The sequence below is a fragment of the Hibiscus syriacus genome, unplaced genomic scaffold (genome assembly GCF_006381635.1).
Source record: "Hibiscus syriacus cultivar Baekdansim isolate YM2019G1 unplaced genomic scaffold, ASM638163v2 tig00112649_pilon, whole genome shotgun sequence".
Classification (NCBI taxonomy): Eukaryota; Viridiplantae; Streptophyta; class Magnoliopsida; order Malvales; family Malvaceae; genus Hibiscus; species Hibiscus syriacus.
Genome location: NW_024063376.1, coordinates 370,217 through 394,827, shown reverse-complemented (window position 1 = coordinate 394,827; position 24,611 = coordinate 370,217). Strand labels below are relative to the sequence as shown.

At 36.2% G+C, this 24,611-nt stretch overlaps 1 protein-coding gene across 2 annotated transcripts in view; it reads left to right on the top strand.

Annotated features, from left to right (window-relative positions):
• The window catches only part of LOC120182415 (dof zinc finger protein DOF1.6-like), a 28,872-nt gene extending 5,663 nt beyond the window's left edge, over positions 1–23,209 (top strand). Inside the window, exons 1-2 of one of the 2 annotated variants that reach the window (XM_039187400.1) lie at positions 21,949–22,958; positions 22,997–23,209. In XM_039187400.1, the coding sequence (XP_039043331.1) occupies positions 22,145–22,879 (735 nt within the window). In that variant the 5' untranslated portion in view covers positions 21,949–22,144 and the 3' untranslated portion in view covers positions 22,880–22,958; positions 22,997–23,209. Of the gene's footprint in view, positions 1–21,948 lie in introns of those variants that run through there. The other variant, XM_039187399.1, reaches the window with a different exon arrangement.
• Positions 23,210–24,611: the final 1,402 nt, after the last annotated feature.

The following is a 24,611-nucleotide window of genomic DNA, read 5'->3' as shown; positions in this document are numbered from 1 at the left end:
GGCAATGCCTTCTCTTTGGTATATGGAACAGAGGTAGTCGTACCCATTGAGGTTGATATTCTATCACTTTGAGTCTTGAAAGAAGTAGAGTTACATGAAGCTGAATGGGTTCAGTCTTGTGTTGATCAACTGAATCTTATTGAAAAGAAGAGACTAAAAGCTATATGTCATGGACATATGTACCCAAAAAATATGATGAGAGCCCATGATAAGAAAGTATGCCCAAGAGAGTTTTGAGAGAGTAATATAATGCTTAAAAAGATCTTGCCAATCCAAAAAGATTTCGCTGGAAATGGATACCTAATTGGAAAGGGCCATACGTTGTCAAAAAGGCTTTTCCGGATGAGCAATACTTTTAGAAGAGATGACGGAAAAGTGCTGAGGAACCCAATAAATTCAGGCTCTATCAAGAAATATTACGCCTAAGAAAAAGAAAATGAAAATGAATAAAGAAAAAAAATGAAAAAGAAAAAAACAAAAAAGAAGAAGAAATAAAATAAAAAAGAGATTTCAAGATGAAAACCCACGAAGGGCGTCTTGAAACCAATGGAAGGATTTGAGTTAAAAATATGAAAAAGTGGCTCAAATGCATTTTGATGTTGGGGCATTCGGCAAACAACCCCTCTTGAAATCCTAGTAGTTCGTGAAAGACTTCACATCTGCAAATAGCTCCGCTACATTGAGATCTCCCAGACAAAGGATCACCTCGCTATGTCGAATTAACTGATTCAAGAACACTTGTTCTAGAATTCATTATTACGTATTCTTTTTGCTTCCAGAGTCTCTATTCAATTCTTTTTATTGCTATTACTTTGTGTAAAAACCTATATTGTGTCAATAAATTTCATGATTATCATTTCAATATTCAAATTATTCATTTCTTCATGTCACAAACAACCTAAATAATCCAATTCCAAACAAATAATTTTTTGGTATTACTTTTGAATTAACCTATAAAATACTGGAATCCAAGGCAATCCACCATGTTGATATTTACAATCATTGAAACAAGTAGTTAACAAAAGGTGACACAAGAGATGTCAATATCACGAATGACAAAATAAATAATGAAAGACAATGACAGTTCGTTCCAAGGCATATCTTCGGTCGCTCCCGGGCAGTGGCACGCATAGATTATTAAGATATAGTCTTGATTTTAGGAATGAAGAAGGTAAGGATCACGGCTCAGACAAGGATTCAACAAAGACAATGACTGAAAGAGGATAAAAAAGAAAACAAATATTTACAAGACCTTAAAACTCAAAACACGAAAATCACATCATGCATATTCAAGCATTTGCAAATAGAAAAATAAACATTCATTTTCATCAACTTTTTAATATATAACATGAATTCAAAGGGTCAACAAAGATTTCATAAGGAAGTAGATGATTTCAACAAAGAATCAGTCTATATTTTTTTTACTATTGAAGGAAACAGACCTCATCAAAATTGAGAACCATATGGTCATTACCTTCAGGTACTTTAAATGCAAATCACTGACATATGATAATATTTTGCAGGTTTAAAAATTTTCAAAGAAAGGATAAACCACTCAACATTTCTAGTGGAGAGTTCATAATGAAAAGAACTCATCCAACGAGGGAGAAGAACTTCATAATGTGAAGAACTTGGCTCAACATTTCCAATATAGGGTTCATAATGAGAAGAACTCATCCAACGAGAGAGAAGAAAGTTCATAATGAGAAGAACTTGCTCAACCTTAGCTTGTTCCGTCACATAAGGAGTTGGAACAACACCAATAATTGGCTCATCCATCTCATTTGGAGTTAGACATCCTCATCGCTTTGTTTGATTCCATTACAGAAGAAAGTGGATCAACATTTCCAGTGGAGTATACATAAAGAGAAGAACTTATCTGATGAGGGAGAAGAAGTTCATAATAAGAAGAACTTGTTCAACTTTATCTTGTTTTCATCATATAAGGAGTTGGAACAGCATCAACCTTTTCTCATCCATCGCATATGGAGTTGGATCATCATACTCACTTTAGTTGAATCCATCACAGAAAGAGGTGGATCAAAATTTCCAATGGAAGGGTTCATAATGTGAATAAGTCACAGCATGAAGAGCAAAGATTAAACCGAAAAAATGGCACTTTATATCTTTGCTTCATTCACATTCCACACAATAAGAAAAAAGGGGTAGTTGTAATCACCATTTTTTCATTTTTTATATATTTATTCTTATTCTTATATTTTATTTATTATTATTATTACTTAAAATATATTACAAAATCCCATTTACAAACCGAACCCAAACTAAACCCAAACTCGGGGCCAAATTGAAACCTAACATAAACCTAACCCTAGCCCTGCCACAATAGCCCTATTGCCCCGTCCACCGTGCCCTATCGTGCTCTGCCCCAAACAAGGAGATTATTGCTCCAACATGCCACTCCACACCAACTCAGCAAGCGACTACTAGTTACAAGGCAAATGTCATGATTTTTATCTTTTGAAAAATCTGTAATATGGGTATAAAACCCAAATCAAACACAGTGTAAAAGGGATCTTTTTTTCCAGAAGAATACAAAAAAAATCTTTCAAGGTATTTTTTTTCTTTTCTCTACCTTTTGGTTTCAAAAATAATAAAAAATTAAGCATTTACAGTAAAAAAGAGAAATGAGGAGAGTTTGAGTGGTTACCTAGAGTGGAAGTTCGGTTCATCTTCACGGTGGTTGAAGCAAAGGAAGCCGAGGAGTCATAGTTTTTCCCTATGTTTAGGGGTGGTTTTTGTATTTTAGCCCTAAATAGGGGTCCAGGGTAGTATATCGAGAAGTTTAGGCTATTTTAGGCTAGGTTTATGTTTTCTGACCACTGTGTGTGGCGGCCGAAATGGTGGTCAAAGCGGTAGTGTAAGGTGGTCGGCAATGGGCGGCCGAGAAAGGAGATAAGGAAGAGAGTTTTAAGCTTTGTTTTTGGGATTTTTGGATTGAAATGAAGAAAGAAAAAAAGTGGATTTTATAGGGGAAGTTTAGGGTAAAATCATGCATAGGTCCCCTTAGGTTTAGCGCGTTTTTGCATTTTGGTCACCTGTAAGGGGCAAATATGGTATTTACTTTTTTCGTGCATGTTATGTATTTACTAGGTTATTTGTGTTTAGCCCCTCTAAATTTAGCAATTTTTGCATTGCGATCACCTGAATGGACCGAATCTGGTATTTACCTTTTTTCGTGCATGTTATGTGTTTATAGGGTTATTTGTTGTTTAGTCCCTCTAAGTTTAGTGTGTTTTTGCATTTTGGTCATATGTAGTGATTGTTTAATTATATTCTAATTTGGCTTGACTAATTTAATAATTTTTACATTTTTATTTAATAGTGTATTTTAGGTTTTGAAAAATATTGATAATTATTTTTAGTCCCTACAACTTCTGCGTGTTTTTTTCATTTTAGTCACTAACCTATTTTTTATTTTTTTAAATTTAGTCATTAAATTTTTAATTCGTTTTAATTTAGCCCTTTGTTACCTGTTTAATTTATCTTTTAAAATCCCTGTAATTTAATATTAATGCAATTTAATCCTTGTATAATTTTTATTCATTTATATTTTTAATGTTTTTTGCTTGATTTTTATTCTAATTTATTTAATTGGGTTTATTATTCGAGTTAGTATTTCTAGTTTTTATTTAGTTACTTCTTTAGAATTTATCTTTAGATTAGATTGTTAAACCAAATTGGATCTAGTAATTAGGATGTCACCTTAGTTTCAATTAGGGAGTAATTTGATTCGAGTTTTCGCATAAGATGCTTGATTACTCAGTCGATTGTTCGAACTATTAATTTGTTAATCATCAACAAATTTTAAAAACTATTTTAATTTAATCCCTTAATTTCTAATAGGTTAATTTAGATGATTATTAGAATTTTGTTTTCTTTATTAATCCTTAAATTTTAGGAATTATTGATTTAGGTCCTTGAACTTTTAGATTTTTAGACTCTGGATTTTAGTTCTTTTACACTTTAGTCCTTGAAACTTCAATTAGATTATTAAATTAATATAATTAAATAGGTTAAATAGAGCCTCCACTTTTAGCTAGATTTCAATAAAGTCATTTTAATTTAGGAAATAATCCGAGTTGGCCCTCGCCTAAATGCTCAAAGGACCACCTCAATTATTCGATTCAATAATTATTAAATTAAATATGATTAGTATTAGAACCTATATTTCTAGGTTTATGCCTCTATGTTTTCTAATTTTCATAATTTGACCCTTTAAGATAGCCCTTAATCTACCCTTAGTTAATTAGGATAGTAATAAATTGTTTGATTGCATATTATTTTGAAACACAAGGCAATGTTCATCTATTAGGGATTCAATAGTATATCTCCCGCAAGTATGCTCAGGGGTGACTATTAGTGATTTCCGAAATAGGTCGACATATTTTTCAAGATTGCATCATGATTTCTAAAATCGAGGCAATATCCAGTTATTGGGCAAATAGTTTATCTCCCGCATTCATGCTAGAGGCGAATTCTATTGGCTTTAATAAACAAATAACATTTTTCAAATTTACATCCGTAATAATTTTTAAATTAGATAAAGTTTGAACTCAAAATTTTTGATTCTAAATATAGGGTAATCAACTAGGTACCAATTTTTGGGCGCTTTTGGGGGTGTAATCCTTCCCCACATGTAACCGACTCCCGAACCTAATTTCTGAATTTTTAAAGACCCTAAAATTTGGTATTTTGATAAAAAAATGTTTTATTAAAATCACTTGATTTTTATGGTGTCCCAATCACACCTTAAAATATTGGTGGCGACTCCTCACGTTTCAAAACTTTTTCGAAGAAAAAAAACCCTAATTCGATATTGGTCTCCCCTGCCCGAGCGAAAAACGGTGTCGACAATATGGAATTCAATATGGGAACCAACTGAGCCAACATCGCGAGAAATAATGCTCCATAAATCAATATTGTGGTCGACGATATGAACCAACTTATTATATATCATGTGGTTCCATTGTTAGACAATTTCAATATGGGTATAATGCATTCTGATGTTTAAGTTCGTTATTGAACTGAGGCATGTTATGTTTCAGATGCTACAATATGTGGGACAATTTAATGTTAATGTGATAGAAGATTCGTGGAGGCATTTGAAGTATTTTAGCTGTATGTCAAACATCTGCACAAGGTTAAATTCTTAAAGGATTTATTAATTTGAAATTGTTTCCTTATTCTCTAAGATATTGAACAAAATATTGGAATGATTTAGCTCAAACGTTTTTGTTAAGATATCAGTCACAAACTATGATAGCAAGATTATTTCATTCAAGTAGTGGAGAGAGAATACTCTTCATGAAGCTTGATATAGATTTAAGAGGTGTTGACGAAATGTCCAAGGTATGATTTTTCACATGGGGCACAAGTCAAAATTTTTAATAATGATTTGGATTTAAATACAAGAATAGTCGTTGATTTTTCAACTAATGGTACACTATTGGATAAAACGTATAACGAGGAATAAAACATTTTGGAACGAATTATGCTGAAAGATTTTCAATATCTCAATGGAAAAACATATGCTAGACGAAGAGTAGCAAGGGTGATGAAGTTAGACACCGTTGAGGATACTCTACTTCTATTAGTGCACGTGATATGCATGAGGTATTCAGCTCATAAAGGCTGGAAAGGTTGTTGTATTATTGAGAGTTTGTTGGAGGTTGTTGTTATTGTAAACTTCCTATATATGTATAGTTGCTCAAGTTAATAAGGTGAGAAAGCATCTTTTAAACTTGTTTCTTCTTGATAGTTTAACATGGTATCTGCACTTTAGATCTAGGTATTGTAGGTGTTTAGATTTTTTTTACTCCTTTCTATTTCTTTTCTATCAGTGTGCAATGGTAGGACGAGGGTTAGCCTCTCCATATTCCTTTGGATCTGATTAGGTTGTGAGCAACACTAAAGTTTTTACAAATAAAAAGATGAGTATTGTTTTAGATGAGTATAATTTCTTGCTGTGGAAACAGTCAATTCTGTTATCAGTTCCTAGTCATCGTCTTGAGAAGCTCCTGCTTCATATTGTTCAACCTACACCTGCACCGGTTATTAGTGATGATAGTACGATGGTTGAGAATGAGGAGTTTGAAGTCTTTATGGACCAGAATAGTGCTCTTGCTTCCTGGCTCCTTTCTACCATAACTCTCTCTCTTCTTCCTCAGTTCGTAGGTGCTGAAACTACTGTGATATTTGGTCAATGGTTAACAGGTTTTTTGCTAGTAAATTCATGACTACACTTATGAATCTTCATTATAAACTCAAGACTATCTAGAAGTCCGGTGTCAGAGTTTGAACAGATCTGCACCATTCTTAATGGGCAACCTCCAGAGTATAAGTTGTTTATTACTGTAATCAAGCTAGTTGAGAGCCTTTTACTCTAGATAGAGTTATATTTGTTCTTGTCGATGCAGAAACACAGTATAAGACTTTTGAGCATTTTGATAATTTGAATATTAGTGCTCATGTTGCTCATGTTTCTGTAAAAAGAAATCAAATTAACCCACAACTACATACTATTTCCAAGTGATTTTGTATTCCTTTGAGTTGTTTTCAAATGACATCAACAAGGTCTTTATATAGGCACTAGGTACTACTCAAAAAAAATTCTATTAAAAATCATAAAATACAATTAACTCCTATATCACCCCTTGGCCTTTCACCTACTAAAACTCTTGACCTTTTATTTTCCCATTAACTTCTAAATTTAAAGAAAACCAATAAAAACAACATATAAGTTTTTTCAACAAAACTCCCCCGTAAACTTAAATTTTTCTACCATTCGTCATACCAATCATCTTCTTGCTTTTGTCGATAAGTACTTTCGGTAGCAGTTTTGTGAAGATATCTGCAATTTGATCCTGACTTGCTACATGCACCAATTCCACACTTCCTTCCTTCACATGATCTCGGATAAAGTGAAAATGAACATCGATGTGTTTTCTTCTTTCATGGTTCACCGGGTTCTTTGTCAACTCAATTGTTAATTTGTTGTCAACATGAATCATGGTTGCACCTAGTTGCTTTAGCTTCATCTTGCTCAACAAATTTCTAAGTTATATCACATGACATACACCAAGATGCTGCCACATATTCAGCTTCACACGTTGAGAGAGTCACGATAGGTTGCTTCTTTGAAAGCCAAATAAACACAATATCTCCCATAAAAACACATATCCCGATATGCTTTTCTGATCGTCTCTGTCTCCTAACCAATCATTGTCGGAGTACCCCAACCAATTTGTAATCTTTTTCTTTCGAGTAGAACAACCCGAGTGACATCGTTCCTTGGATGTACTGTAGGATTTGCTTCAACACCATCCAATGTGAATAAATCGGCTCCTCCAAGAACTGACTTACAATACCGACACTTAGTGAAAGATCCGGCCTTGTGCATGTGAGTTAGCGAAGGCTTTCTACCAAACTCCGGTATCTACTCACATCGACATTTTCCCCTCATCGAACTTCGAGAATTTTACACCTTGTTCCATTAGTGTTGATACCCTGTTGGAATTTTCCATATTCTATTTCTTTAAAATCTCTTTTGCATATGTCTCATGTGATTCAAAAATACTCATCTCTACTTGTCTAACATCCAAACCAAGAAAAAACTTCATTAAGCCTAAATCTGTCATCTCAAATTCCCATTTCATTGTGCCCTTAAACTCTTGTATCATCTCATCATTGTTACCCAAAAAATGAGATCGTCAACATAAAGAGCAACAAATAACACATTACCTCCATTCTTCTTTGCGTAAAGGGCATGCTCATAGGGACACTGCTTGAATTCGTTCTCCTTGAAATATATATCAATACGTGTATTCCATACATGTAGTGCTTGCTTCAACCCGTAAAGCGACTTCTTTAATTTTAACACCTTCTTCTCTTCTCCGACTTTTATGTACCCAGTTGGTTGTTCGATGTAGACATCTTCTTTGAGCACACCATTCAAGAATGTCGACTTAAAATCCATTTGAAATATCGACCATTTGAATTGAGCAGCTTGTGAAATGAGTAATCTAATTGTCTCTATTCTTGTAACAGGAGCAAACACCTCGTTATAGTTGATTCCTGCCTTTTGCTTGTATCCCTTCGCAACAAGTCGTGCTTTGTGCCGTTCTATCTCACCTTTAGCATTCATATTTTTTTTGAACACCCACTTCACACCAATAGGCTGACTTTCTTTCGACAATTCTGCTAGCACCCATGTATTGTTGCGATCAATTGCTTTAATCTCCTCATTCATGGCAGTTTGTCACTTCTTGTCTCGCAACGCCTCTTTAAAGTTGATATTTTCAGCATCTACCAAAAGACATACAAGTATACTTCATTTGTCGAATCATACAAATATTACAAACTTCACATTTTGGGTTGTCGTGGTTCATCTTCATCGTCGTAGTTTCAGAGTTTGTTAATATGCTTGTTGGTGCAACGACTGATGATTCTCCAACTTCGATGATAGCCTCTGTCAAATTGGTCTAATCCCACTCGCTTTCTTCTTTTACTCGCACATCACGACTCACCATCACCTTCTTGCTTATTGGATCGAATAGCTTGTACCCTTTTATCTTCTCATCATACCTAATAAAAATATACTTTTTACTTTTGTTTTTGATCTTGGTTTTCCGTTCACCTGGTACGTGTGCATAAGCAACACTACCGAACACTTTGATATGCGAAATTATTGGCTTTTGTTTGCTCCATGCCTCTTGTGTGTTTGATCAACTAACTTCATATGTGGACATCGATTTTGTACATATATGGCACATTGCATGGCTTCTGCCCAGAATTTCTTCGGCATCTTCTTTCTCTTAAGAATTGATTGAACCACATCAAGAATGGTCTAGTTCTTCCTTTCGGCCACACCGTTTTATTGAGGAGAGTATGGTGCGGTTAGAAATATTCTTATTCCTTGCTCGTCACAATACTCCATGTAAGTCATTTAAGTATACTCGCCACCTCTATCGGATCGTACGACTTTGATGTGTCCCTAGTTGTCTTCTCTACCATCACTTTGAACTTTTTAAACACATCAAATGCCTCAGATTTTTATTTCAAAAAATGAACCCAAGCTTTTCGTGAGAAATCATCGATAAAGGAAATGAAATACCTTTTATTACTGAAAGATTAGGGGGTGATTGGTCTACATATATCGGTATGAATCAAATCGAGAGGGAATTTAGCTCGATATCCTGTTTTTTTAAATGAGATTCTCGATTGCTTGTCAAGCACACATTCTTCACAAAGTTTTCCCTCATAATCCATGTCCGGTAGCCCGTGCACCATGTTCTTCTTTGCTAACTCTTTTAGACCACCATGATGTAAATGACCAAAGCGGACATGCCACAGCGATGCCTTGTCTTCTACATCAATTCGTAAACATTTTTCTTGCACGCTCCTCAAATTCATTTTGTACATCCGATTTCTGTCCATCTCGACTCGAGTAACCAAACGCCCTTGTTTTTCCTTTAAGTGTAGTACACGGTATTTCAAAAGTGTCAAGTAACCTTTCTCTGTGAGTTGCCCCATACTCAAAATGTTTGTCTTGAGATCTAGTACATAATAAACATCTTGGATTGACCCTATCAATCCATCCTTTTGTAAGTAACAAACCGTACCCTTGCTTTTGACCTCCACTTTTGATGCATCTCCAAAAGACACATGACCATCTTCAATCTTTTCATCTCTTTGACTGAGTCGAGGTACTATAGAGTGTCATTGTTGATGTTGACTTCATTTTGAGCCATCAAGAGAAAGCCTTCATTTGCTTCATCTTCTAAGGCTAGGTTGGTAGTTTCTTCCACCTTTTTATCGGTTTAACAATCTTTTGCAAAATGCCCCACTTTAACACAGTTATAACATTTTCAGAGTTACAATCCTTCGCGTAGTGACCATACTTGTAACACTTGTAGCACTCGATGTTGGAATAGTTTGATTGGCCGCCTCTTCCTTGACCACGTCCTCTTCCACGCTAATTTGGTTGGCTTCATTGTCCCTACTTCTTATTGTAGCCTTCATAACTGTTGCCTTGACCACTATAACCATATCCACGACCTCTATGGCTACACCCTTTACCTCAAAAATTTTGAGAATTGAGTACCTTTTCGTCTTTGATTGACGCCTTGGTTTGAAGTGCTTGCTCGAGTGTCTCCTCCTTCTTTTTCTTCTTATGTTGTTCGTGTACCTCGAGAGAATCGGTGAGCTCATTGACTGTGAGCGTCGCAAGGTCATTTGACTCTTTTATCGCGCACACAACATTTTAAAAATTATCGGTTAATGATATCAAAATTTTCTCGCAACTCATGCATCGGCTATTACTTCACCATTACGAATGAGTTGGTTTACCACAGTTTGTACATACATGATGTAGTCGGATACACTTTCCAACTCCTTCATCTTTATGCTTTCCAACTCGCCATGAAGATTTTGGAGACGCACTTGCTTTACTCGGTCGACTCCTTTGAGCACTTTTCCTAAAATATACCACGTTTTTTTTGAAGTAGTTGCACCAGCAATCTTCTCAAAGCCCATCTTGTTAACGACTCTAAACAACATGTATAGTGTTGCCTTATCATTCGATCACGCCTCTTTCAATGCCTTGGTTTGAGTCATCGTATATCCCGTGGTATTTGTTGGTTCTTCGAAACCTTCTTCAACCACCTCTCATGCATCTTGAGATCCAATAATAGCTTTCATCTGAATGTTTCAGTCCTCATAGTTCTCCTTCATTAGTAGTGGTAGCAACATTTGACCTGTCACATTTGTCATTGACTCTGAAGCCAATTTGTAAAATAGAAATCAAATTAACCTACAACTATTATACTATTTCCAAGTGATTTTGTATCCTTTAAGTTGTTTTCAAATGAAATCAACAAGGTCTTTATAGGCACTAGGTACTACTCCACCAAAAACAAAAAATAAATTCTATTAAGAATCATAAAAGACCATTAACTCCTATATCACCCCTTGGCCTTTCAACTACTAAAACTCTTAAACATTTATTTTCCCATTAACTTCTAAATTTAAATAAAACCACTAAAAACCACATTTAAGTTTATTTAACAGTTTCTGGTAGCTCATCCACAATAATCGAAGATATGTGGCAGCATATCATCTTGGTTCTAAATCTGAGGCTTCTCACGGAGGCTTTGGTAGAGGTCGAAATAAGTTTTAACATCAATTGTGTGGAAAACTGACCACCTTGTAGATCGGTGTTGGTATTATTTTGATGAGACCTTCCCTGATGTTACTGCTTCTAGAAATAAAGAACGGGTGCATGATCGAGGCTCGTCGAATGATCATGCTCCTTCAGCAAATTTGTGTCATTATAAAGATTCTGGATATGCTCATGGTTGTAGGTGTTCAGATCATGTGGTTTAGCACTCCAATGGGTCTACTGAAAGTAACAAAAGTGCTTCTTCTATGCATGGTAATAATTCTAGTTCTGCTGCTTGGTTCGTTGACTCTGGTGCCACACATCATGTCACGGTGGATGATGATGTTGTAACTACTGATCGAATATAATAGGGCTAGTAAGTTAGTTGTTGGGGATGGTGAGGCTATACTTATTGTCAAGATTGGTACCACATATAACTAAGAATCTTGTCTCGGTGTCCAAGCTTACTAGAGACAACTGAGTCTTCTTGGAATTTCATGCCCATTGTTGTTTAGTTTGTGATGAATATACTAACGATTAGTTGTTGCATGGGCGTGAAGTTGATGGACTTTATGAGTTAATTCTTCTACTTTGAATAATAAAGTTGTGAATCCTAGAGTGTTTATTACTAAAGCAGTTGATGTAGATCATGATATATGGCATGATTGCTTGAGGCATCCCTTGCGTGAAGTTTTACTGCAGTTGAATTCTTCTTGTAATGATGTTTGTTTGAAAGGATTAAATAAAATGCACTCTTTCTTATGTGTTACATGTCAAATGGGTAAAAGACATACCTTACCATTTTATAAATCTGAAACAGTGTATTATAAGCCATTTCAATTTATTTTTACAGACCTATGGGGTCCTTCGTATATTGTATCAAATGGTTTCAAGTATTACATATCATTTGTGGGCAATTTTATGCCTCATACTTGGCTATACTTGCTTAAGGAAAAAATGAAGCTTTCACCATGTTTCAGTGTTTCTAAAAAATGGTTCATACGCAGTTTGGAGCTCAAATTATTGATGTTCAGAGCGACTTGGGGGAGAGTTTCTTCCTTTGTCCGCTCTTCTCATGAAAGAATGCATTCTTCATCGTTTAACATGCACCCATACATCCTAGCAAAATGGGGTAGTGGAGAGGAAGCAAATCATATTATTGAAATGACAATTATGCTTTTGGCCAGTGTTGCTTTACCGTTTAAGTTTTGGTCCTACGCAACAGTCACAGCTGTGCATCTAATAACCGACTGCCAACCAAAGTTCTAGGAGGTGTTTCTCCTTTCCAGTATTTGTTTGGGAAACAACCTACTTATAGCAACTTGAGTGTTTGGTTGAAGGTTTTTTCTCATAACAGATTATTTTAATCACAAGCTTGTCTTCCGGTCACATCCTTATGTGTTTCTTGGTTATAGCATGTGTCATCATGGGTACTAGTGTTTAGTAGTGTTAGAATAGTAATCACATTACTAGATTGTATACCAAAAGTTGTATTCTTTATTGATCTATAGTATTGTTTTTATACAAGAACTACACAACAACCTGAGGCTTCTATCAACTACTCATAATAGCTATACTAATCACTTCCTAACTGCATAACTACCTACACACGTCAGCAACAGCTTCATCACTCAACATTCTCTCTACTTCTTGTTCCTCCCCAAGAAAACACTAAATATTCACTCTGTCTTTAAACACTTTAAACTGAGCTATAGCCAGAGGATTTGTGAAACCATCAGCAACTTGATGACTACTTGGCACATAATTCACCACCACTTGTTTCAATGCAACATTCTCACGAACAAAGTGAACATCAAGCTCTACATGCTTACTTTTTGCATGATAGAACGGATTAGCTGTCATGGTAACACTACTACTGTTATCACACTAAACAATTGGTACTTTCTGCCTTGCAACACCCAAATCAGTCAGAAAAGAACTCGCCTACGTTGTTTCAGCAGTAACATCTGCAACACTCCTGTACTCCGCCTCCATAGTGGATCTGGAGACTGACTTTTGCTTCCTATAATTCCATAAAACTAGATTATCACCTACAAACACACAATAACCAGAACCTGACTTGCAATCATCAGTGTTTTAGCCCAATCAACATCATCAAATGTTATAGCATTGAACCCTGCCACTATACGTACTATCACTAAACCATGATTAAGTGTCCCTACCAAGTACCTCAAGATCCTTTTAACAGCAACAAGATGCTCTTATCATGAACATACATATATTGTGCAACCTTGTTAACGCTAAATGCAATGTCTGGATAAGTGACATGCATATAGCAATGCACACTTCGATACTCATAGACATTCTGAAGTAACAAACATGCATCTTGATTCAACTTAGCAGATACAAGCATGGGTGTAGAGGAAGAATTGACAGTACTCATCTTAGTCTTCATTAATAACTCTAAAATAAACTTTCGATGGATAAAAATCAACGAACCTCCACAACTCTTAACTTTCATGCCCAAAAAAATAATGTAGATCACCAAGATCTTTTAAGGTAAACTCACTTCCAAGCAACCTCACTACTTCTTCAATCTGCACACTGGAATCCCCAGTCAATACTATGTCATCAACATATACAAGTATATAAACACAATGATTGTATGCCCAATGAACAAACAACGATGTGTCTGCTGAAGATTCTTTAAAACCAATTCTAACTAGACAACTTTTAAGTTTTTCATGCCAGTTTCGAGGGGCTTGACGTAAACCATACAATGCCTTCTGTAACTTACACACCAAAGACTACCAACAGCAGCCACTTGCTCAAACCCAGGTGGTTGTTGCATGAAAACCTCCTCATGCATATCACCATGCAGAAATGCATTGTTCATATCCACCTGTCGCAGTTGCCAGCCATTCGTTATAGCCAATGAAAGGACAACATTCACAAAATCATATCCTCGCACCTGCAAGAATACTTTAGCTACTAACCTAGCTTTATATATGCTAATCGAACCATCAGGGTTCTTTTTTAACTTGAAAAGTCATTTACATCCAACCACTGATCGTCCTTTAGGAATCTTCACAAGAGTCCATGTACTATTTTTTCACAAAGCTTCAAATTTTGCATGCACTGCAACTCTCCAATGAGAAGACTGAAGTGCTTCATATACATTCACAGGTTCCATATCATCATAGCAAGCCAAATACACCTTTGGCTTAAATATACCACATTTACTTCTTGTCAGCATCAAATGTCGATTCAAAGAACCTTCACAACTACCACCCCTTGTAGCAATTGTTTGTAATGGAGGAGCAACGTTGTCAAAAGAATCAAACACTGCCACAGGCTCCACTCGACCCACTATCTCATCATCCTCAGCTGTACTGACTGAAGTTGCACCACCTACTTCTTATTGAACTATAGCTCCTAGAGAATCATCACACATATCTATAGTAGCCTTACCCATGTCACCAGAACCTCCATCAACACTATCTGCATTTGCATCAGATACCTCTTGTTGAACTACTGCTCTCATAGGAGTAACACCCTCATCTAAAGCAGCCTGGTCCATTTCACCAGAACAACGAGTCTCTTGTACTACACACATCCCACTGGTTTGAAACTGCCGCATATTGGTCATAAGTTAAAGTGTTGTAGACTTTGTTTACAAGGCACATAAGTATTACTTGAACTACTAACCCCTACAAATGAAAAAGCAAACTCATCAAAAATTACATGTCTAGAAACATATATCTTGCCACTCGCTGCTAGACACATATATCCTTTGTGTTTAGGGCTATAACCTAAAAAAGTACATGGTTGAGATTGAAAATCAAATTTATGTTGCTGAAATATTCTCAAGTGAGAAAATACTTGCACCCAAGACCTTCATGAACTCATACTCTGGTTTCTTCCCCCACAACTTCTCGTGAGGTGATAACCCATTCAAGACCCTAGTAGAAAGTCTATTAATGAGAAACATTACAATAACAGTCGCATAATCCAATAATGTAAAGGCATAGCAGCCTGAGCTAGCAGCACCAAAGCAAGTTCAATGATGTGTATATGCTTTCTTTTTGCCACAACATTCTGCTCGGATGTGTGAGGGTAAGAAACACGATAAATGATCTCATGTTTTAACAAAATAGATGAGAGGTGCGATACTCCCTACCCTAGTCACTTTGCACAGCCTTCACAGACAATCCAAACTGAGTAGAAACTATTTGATGAAACAACTTGAACGTATTCACTGCCTGCGATCTAGCTTTCAAAAAATAAACCCAAGTATGCCTCGAATATGCATAAACAAATGATAAATAATAGTAATATCCATTAGAAGCTACATGAGATAGCCCCTATATATTAGTATAAATACGTTGAAAGGGTTCATTATAGACAGAATTAGAGAAAGAAATGAAGTTTATGACTCTTGCCAATGCAACAAGCCTCACAAATCTTATTCTCATCTTTAGGAACACATACATCAAGAGTTTGGCATACACTAGCAACTATATTATACGCTGCATGCCCTAACATTATATGCCAAAGATTGTAAACATCATCAGCCGCAACAGAATTTACACATGTTTTTTTACAAAAACTTGAAGTAGTATTATTAGGAAACATATAAAGTCCTTCTTGCATACGTCCTTAAAGAAGCATCTCCAGTAACAGCATCACGAACACAGTAACCTGGAGAATGGAAATCAAAAATCACGTTGTTGTCCCTAGCAAACTTTGATACAGAGAGTAAATTCTGAGTTATATCAGGCACATAAAGCAGATAACTAACTAACAACATTCTAGAAGATGACTTCATAGTAGTATTACCAACCAAATCAACAGCTAATGAAACACCATCACCCACAACCAGCTTACCTTGACCACTACAACCAGTACGGTGAGTTATAACATTAGCATCCGAGTGACGTGATGTGTAGCACCAGAGTCAATAGCCCACTAATCTTGCTCAGAAATTGAAGAATTTGTACCAGTCAAGCATGAAGTCGAGAACCCTTCGAAGAACACATACAACTGCACTTATCATATGCAACATTGTTGACTTGAGCAGAACCTTCGACATATCGCAACTGAGTCCTACTGACAATCTAAAAATCTTTATCATAGCGATGCCAACATCGATCAACTAAATGCCTATGCTTACTACACAATTGACACTGAATACGTGGTTGGCCACGTCCTCGACTGCTCAACCACCAGATTTTCCACCTGACCGAGCAGTTGACATACGATCTTTATCATAGTTCAATATGAACGTTTAGAGAAGTCACTGAACCAGATCCATGAGTAAGATGAGCTACTGCCACCACAGTTTATTCTTGAGCAGCAAACCCAACAATATACGTCTCTGCATATATAAGCATGGTGCATACCTTATCCAAAGGTAACATATCACCACTTGATGTAATAACAACCATAAAAGGTTGATACTCACATGGTAAATCCTTCAAAATACTAGCAATATGACCTACCAGAGGAATCAGACTTCCACATGAAGCCAAGGTATCACAAACTTCTTTAACCTTGGTAATGTACACACGCATACTATCTTCTCCATTCTTGAGAGACTGAAGTTTACAATGCAAGTTCATCACCGAAGTTAAAGTCGAGTGGTAAAATACTGCAACACCGTAGCCCAGATAGACACTAATGTCTCATCATCAATAAATTGAGATAAAAGGTGTGGACTAATAGTAGAAAGTAACCACGATGTCAATGCACTGTCCTAGGCTACAAAATCATCATGCACTTTATTAGGAACAAGACTGCAATCTTCATCAACAACCATTTTAGGTGGAGATTGCATACCACAGGTAAGAAGACGCTTAAGACGATGGCTGTGAACAGTAAGTAAAACTTTTGTTTTCACAACAAGATATTTGTTTCATCTAATGCTGCATTGATCTTTTTGTTAGTGAACATTGAAGTAAAAACACTCAACATACAACGATCAAGAAATCGTAAGAAGAAAACTTCACAAGCAGAAGTATCATACCAGATCACTAGAACTACCCAAATCACAGAAAAACATCTTCTACACAGTAAGAATGTGATGAACAAAGGCAACAACCTAGAGTTACGCAGCTAAAGAAACAGAAGCTCCAGAATCTATGGCAATTGGTACCATGTTAGAATAGTAATCACATTACTAGAATGTATAACAAGAGGCGTATTCTTTATTGATATATATCATTGTTTTTATACAAGAACTATACAGCAACCTAAGGCTTATATCAACTACTCATAAAAGCTATACTAACACTTCCTAACTGTATAACTACCAATACACGTCAGCAACAACTTCATCACTCAACAGGAAGTTGATGGAATGATATATATATCGCATCATGTTATATACGATAAGAGGGTTTTCTCATATGCATGTGTAAGTAAGGGTTCTCGTGATGATCAGAAGGGCGCACAACGGGTGTATAGCACGTTGTGACAGTTCCTGGTGCTGATAAGATTGGCAAGGGCCAACCTTTGCGTGTGCAAACTGTTGATGATGTTGGGGCATGCTCCTTTCATCAGCCAAATTCTCAGGGGTTTGAGGTTGTACCTTTGGGTAATTTAAGTCCCTATGGATCTAGTTTTTACCCTAGTTTATTGTTGCCAGAGTTGGTGAAGCATATGAGATGTCAATTATTGGTGTAAGTACAGATGCTCACAGCCTTGATCAACCTAATTCTAACGTGCATAAAAGTGTGTTGATTACTGTTGGTCCTTCAGGGGTTATGAGTGATTCTAGTTCAGTTGTGAATAAACATTCTATGGTGACTAGGAGTAAGGTTGGGATTTTAAACTAAAATTTGTGGCTAATGATGGATCTTTTAGTGATGATGTTAAACCAGCTACTGTTGAGGAAGCTTTAGAGGTTCCTCGGTGGAAACAGTCAGTTCATGAAGAGTATGATGCCCTAATGAAGAATGGTACTTGGCGGCTTGAATCTTTACCTGTTGGTCAGTTGTAGTGGGCTGTAGTGGCTGTTTAAAACCAAACTTAATACAGATGGTTCAGTTGCAAGGTATAAGGTACGGCTCATTGCCAAATGTTTTTCCCAAGCTTCAGGTCATGATTTTGGAGATACGTTCAGCCCCGTGGTTTGTTCAACAACTGTAAATGTTGTACTTTTAGTGGTTGTATCAAAAGGGTGGCCGCTTCGACAAGTAGATCATATATGTAAATAATGTTTTTTTAAACAGAGATCTTGGTGAAGAGGTTTACACGGTTCATCCCCCGGGTTTTTAGCAGTGTGATGTCAATGGAAAACTTTTGGTGTGTTGTTTGCAAAAGGCTCTGTACGGGCTCAAGCAGGCTCCAAGGATGTGGTATGCAAGGCTGAAGTAGTTTTTACTTTACATTGGGTTTGAGGAGTCAGTTGTTGATGTCTCTTTATTCATACAACGATAGGATGGGATGCTTGTGTTTATGCTCGTATATGTTATGACAATGTCATCACTGGTGATATATTGTTGTCGTCAAAGTTATGCTTCACCAACTGGGTACTTAGTTTTCTTTCAAGGATCTTGGTCATTTGAGTTATTTTCTTGGCATAGAAGTTCTAAGGGATAAAGACAAGATGACGTTGAGACATTGTAAATTCATCCGAGAAATGTTTAGGAAGACAAATATCCTTGAAGAAAAACCTACACCAACTTCAATGGTGATGTCTCCTAAATTAACGAGAGATGTTGGTAAGCCTCTTGAAAATGCGCAGCTTTTCAGGAGTACTGTGGGAGCCTTATTGTACCTTTGCCATACTCAACCAGATATTACTTTTAATGTACATCGAGTATCACAATTCATGCACAATCCATGTGAAGGACATTGGGGAGCAGTTAAGAGAATACTATGTTATTTGAGTGGAACGATGCATATGGGCTAGTGTTTCATGCAAAGAACTCGGCTATAAAACTGGTAGCGTTTGTGGATGCTGAGTGGGCCAGTGATTTTGATAGTCATCATTTTGTCTTAGGTAATTGTGTGTTTCTTAGTTGAAATTTGGTTTCATGGTTTTCTCGAAAGCAGAAGATTGTTGCTCAGTCAACCACTGAAACGAGTATCGAAGCGTTGCAGATGTGGTGTCTGAAGTAATATGGTTGTGTACATTGCTTTGTGATATGAGTGAAGAACAAATTGAACCCCCGATTGTATGGAGTGATAATACCAGCGCTGCTAATCCCGAAACATGTGGAGCTCGATATATGTTTTGTTCGTGAGAAGGTGGCCAACAAGGAACTGCTCATGAATTATGTTTCGGGTACTTATCAAATTGCTTATGGTTTAACCAAGCCTCTTCAAAATCATCTTGTATGAATTTCGTATAAGATACAGGTCGTTGAAGGTGGAGGAAAGTAGAGAGAATGTTGAGGATACTCTACTTCTATTAGTTCACATGATGTGCATGAGGTGTTCAGCTCATAAAGGCGGGAAAGGTGGTTGTATTGTTGAGAGTTTGTTAGAGGCTGTTGTTATTGTAAACTTCCATAAATGTATCTTTGCTCAAGTTAATAAGGTGAGAAAGTTTCCTGCTAAACTTATTTCTTCTTGATAGTTTAACAGACACGATTGATTCATTATCAACCCAAGTTTCAACATTGACAAATATGATCAATGAGATGCAGAAACCTAGTTCAGTTAATCCAATAACATATTTTTGGTATTTTATGTGTATTTTGTGAAGGAAATCATATATTTGAAGCTTGTCCTTCAAATATGAAATTAGCTTGTTTGATGGGAAGTATTAATCAGAATAGTGTAAATCAATTTCAACAATCTTATAACTCATGGTGGGGATAACAACCTAAAATTTTTTGAAATTATCAAGGAAATATGGATGAAAATGCAGTACCACGACAACAATATAGGTAGCAGAAATGGGCGCATCACTTAGATTTAACCAACAATAGTTTGAGATTTTTTACTAATCTTGTGAATAACTGCTCGTGAATTATGTTTCGGGCGCATCACTTAGGTAGCAGAATGTGGGCATCACTTAATTTTTTATTAATATTGCACATAACATGAAACATCATTCTTCTTTTGATTAATCTTTGTGCTTATCACGCCTCTTTCAAACATTAAGAAACATCTGATTGCTGTACCTATTTTCATAGCACCATACTGGACGCAACCTTTTAAATTGATGCGTGATGCTAGTAACTACATTGTCGACATAGTGTTGGGGCAACAAAGGAGAATGACGTCTCATGTTATGTACTAAGCAAATAAGACTCTTAACAAAACTCATTTTAATTACACAACCACCAAGAAAGATTTTCTTGCAATAATGTTTCCTTTTGGAAAATTTAGAGCTTATATGATGGGCACAAAGATAATTCCCTTCGCAGATCACTTTGTGCTTAAATATTTGCTTACGAAGAAGGATGCAAAGTCACGACTTGTTAGATGGATTCTTCTTTTGTGAGAATTTAATGTTGAAATTATAAGGAGACCGAGAACCAAGTTCTTTATCGCTTGTCTCCCATCCTGAGAATTTATTAAATTTTATTTTAATATTGGATTAAAGAATAACTGATTTTGCATAAAGATTTAGTGACTGAAATGGAATAAATTAATAATTTGGAAATTTTAGTAAAAAGGTGAAAGTTAGGTGCCAAAGTAAAAACAATAGAAAAGGTAAACGGTTAAGTATTAATTGAACCATGATAAAGTGCATGGCTAAAGGATAATTTTACATGTTTAAAGTTTATGAATAAGATGATAGCTTTTTATTTCATTCATTTTGGTTCAATTAGATTAAAACTTGATTTTTCTTTAATTTCACTCTAAATTAGCAAACCCTTTGCCATGGGTCTTCGCCACCGATTATGTTATGCATTAAGGAAGCTAGGGAATCAATTTCCCATCGTTTTCGACCTCCCAAATTGCTTGAAACCCTAAAACTCCATTAGCCTATATTTTTTGTTCTATAGGAATTGAAAGCATTCTTCTTACCTAAATTGGAAATTGGATAAATATTTGAAACCCTTTGAGTTATAAACTTTTTATTGATAATTTTAAATTTAAATTTCAAATATATTAATTGTAAATTTTAAACTTAAATTTAGAAATTCAAGTAGTTCGAGATTTTAAAACCCAAATATGTATTCACCATTTGAAAGATTGAAGAATTTTCTATTAAATGGTGTGGTTAATTTTATAAAAGCAGTAAGAGTGGATGAAACTCTAACCTTGATTTGATTTAGGGTGCATGTGTAATTAAGGGATCCATTGAGTTTGGTTCTGTGATTCTATATTTTTATATTTGATAGAGCAACGATATTCGAATCTAAAGTTTCTCAACATGTGTAATCAATTTGAACGGACTACTTCGATTAAGATGATTATGATCCCTCTTCTTGTGTTTTCGGTCATCACCTTGTAGATGATCTTTACGTGCTTTATTGGCTCATTTTGAGCATCAAATGATGAGAATTTGTATAATGTAAATTTATAATTTTCATTGTGATTTAATTTATTAATTAAATTAAATTAAATTAAATTATTAAATAAATAAACTAATCAAATAACTACAAAATTTTATTACAAAGATCCTTTAATCAGCTACTTTAAACACTAATCCAATGCGGAGCCCCTATTTGAAGAAGTTATAAACATCGTACTCCACCTTATAATTTGTTTGGAATATAAAAAAGTTATGAAAATTTTATAAGATTAATTTTTTTAAATTTAATAATTAAATATAGCATAAAATAAAAATTTTATTAACTATATATAAAATAATAATCCTTTATTTATTTATTGAGCCTCCTCGGTTGCCCTGCCTTGGCTTATCGTCTCTCTCAGCATTCCAACACTAACAAAAATCCTCGTATATTGTCTCTTTTTCAACTTCCAAAACATCTCCTTTCCTCGAAATCTTCTCTTCATCTCTTTTGTCACTTTCCCTGCCGTAAAAAATTCACCTTTAACCATCATTTTCCCCTTCCCAAGTCCTTAAACCGACAGAAAATGCCTGCTGATTCCGGCGACAGGCGTCCTGTTCGAGTTCCCGGGAAGATGGGGTCGCACCCACCGGTCAAACTCACCGACCCACTGCCGTGCCCCAGGTGTGATTCGACAAGCACCAAGTTCTGCTACTACAACAACTACAACCTCTCCCAGCCTCGCTACTTCTGCAAGTCGTGCCGCCGTTACTGGACTCAGGGTGGCACCCTCCGTAACGTCCCCATTGGTGGTGGGACCCGCAAAGCTTCCAAGCGCTCCCGGAGCTCTTTCGGGCCATCTCCCTCTGTCATGATTTCGTCTTCCCCGAGCGTGAGCCATGAAGCAGAGTATGTCCATATAACTGATAATAAACCTGTTTCGGCGGCTATGCCCGGAACCGTAGCTAAACCTGAAGTGAAGTTGGCCGAAGTGAATTTGAATGAAACTGTGGATCTTACTGTCAACGGGAGCTTCACTTCGTTTTTGAACTCCCAGGGAGAAGAGTACCTAACACTCGGTGGATACGGGCTTGGGGCTAGCTCAGCATTTGATGGGGTTTGGGGATATCCCGGAAACGGTTATCTCGGCGGTTATAGTGGCGGCGATGGTGACGAGCCTGGTGATGCTGTAGGTGGAACTACTGGGTGTAATTCATGGCAAGCAACAAGCAATGTGGAAGGCGGCGGATCGTTAGTTGATGGGGATTGCTTTGCTTGGCCAGGACATGCAATTTCTGCACCAGGGAAAGGTTTGAAGTGAAAACGGAATTCTCCATTTCCGAGGAAAAATGTGTTCATGTTTTTTTTTCCATATTGGTTAAGCGTTTTCCAGTTTGCCGGTTACTGGTTAGTGGTGTTCATCATTTTTATTGTGAAGTTTTAGTTGTCTTTGGTGGGTAGAGAGAGAGAGAGAGAGAGATGATTAACAGTACAATAGAAGGTGACTGTTGATCCAAATATCACCTCTTGGGCAGTGGTTTCAATGTTTCTTTAAGAATTTCGTTTTCTTATTTTGGATGACTCTGTAAATCTCTGGTATCCTCATCAATACCTGGGAATGAAATGAATGATAAATGACAGTTCATTTTCAGCTTGTTATGGCAAAGAATTTTCTTTGGTTTTGATGCATTTATCCAAAGAATACCATTTTCTTTTGTTTTGGTCTCCATTGAGTACTCTGCAGCAGAACACCCACAATGTCTGCAGGTTTCAGTTACTAACTACTCAACTACTACTCATCGGCTTGGCTGCAACATTTCATTGTCTTGAATGCTATCAAATTTCATGGTATCTACAGTAGATATTATTATTTCAACCAAATTAAAAAAACTGTGGAATTTCAGCATCTGGGTTTTGACCCTACGGGAAGAATAATCAAACAGGGTGTAAAATGTGAGCCGGTGGACCTGGATTGCCTTTGGATTTAGAATGATACCTCGAGGAAAAAGAAAAAAAATCGCTCTTGAGTGACATTCCAACAACAAATGGACCGCTTTAGAACCATCTTTTTTTTCGTCTTTGTTCTCAAATGGAAAACGCTATTTGCTTTCATGTCCCTACAAAGGGTTATTATTCCACGTTTTAAAGTTTCAACCTTTCTTCCCTTTCGACAGCTCTGATCAGTAGGCAAAATTCCATTCAGACAAACTATGCCTTTTCTTACATATGTAAATTTCCAACACCAAATCTGAATAGACTTGTAATGTTTATCCCATAGAGAAATGGCGTGGTTTCTCTAGTAACACAATTATTTTGTTGCTTTTATGTTCAAAATCCATGACGAATACAAAAATTCATGGTAAGAGAGGAACTTATAAAATTTATCCAATATATGTAAGAATATGAAATTTTCATAAAAACCGATTTTTTCATCCTGCCCCTTCAATCCATCCATGTTCGGAATAACGCCAAGAAAAATGAAGCCGTGGGGCCATGTTTCCAGGCGTTTTTATCTGAGGAAGAGAAAGACAGATCATTAGGACGGTGGCTGGGTGGTTAATAATTTGGAATACATGTTACGAATTAGTACTTATCTTTCTATTTTGGATGATCTTACGTTGCATTTGGTGTAGCCTAATTCATACCCACTTTTTTCAACCTACACATACAAATGATAATAACGATGCACAAGGGAGAGGTCAATTGCTCAAAATCATTTAAGCCAGACTGAAATGCATTTAATACGTGCGTTCTTGAAATGGGAAAAATGATGCGACTTTGTCAAGGTGGATCCATCATTTATATTCATAGGATTATTGTTAGCCCCCACCATACATATCAGACATTTATCTCATTTTCACTATTATGCACGCAATAGGGTTTAACAATATTGAGTGTACATGTGTAGGACTTGATGGTTCACAACAGTTAATTTTAATATATTTAGGTTGTTTGTTTGCCTCTTAATGAAAATATTCAGCGTTGCGTGTTTGTTTCGCACCTCTAAATGATTCAATGTTGATTGATTCAACACAGAAGTACATTTTGAATGA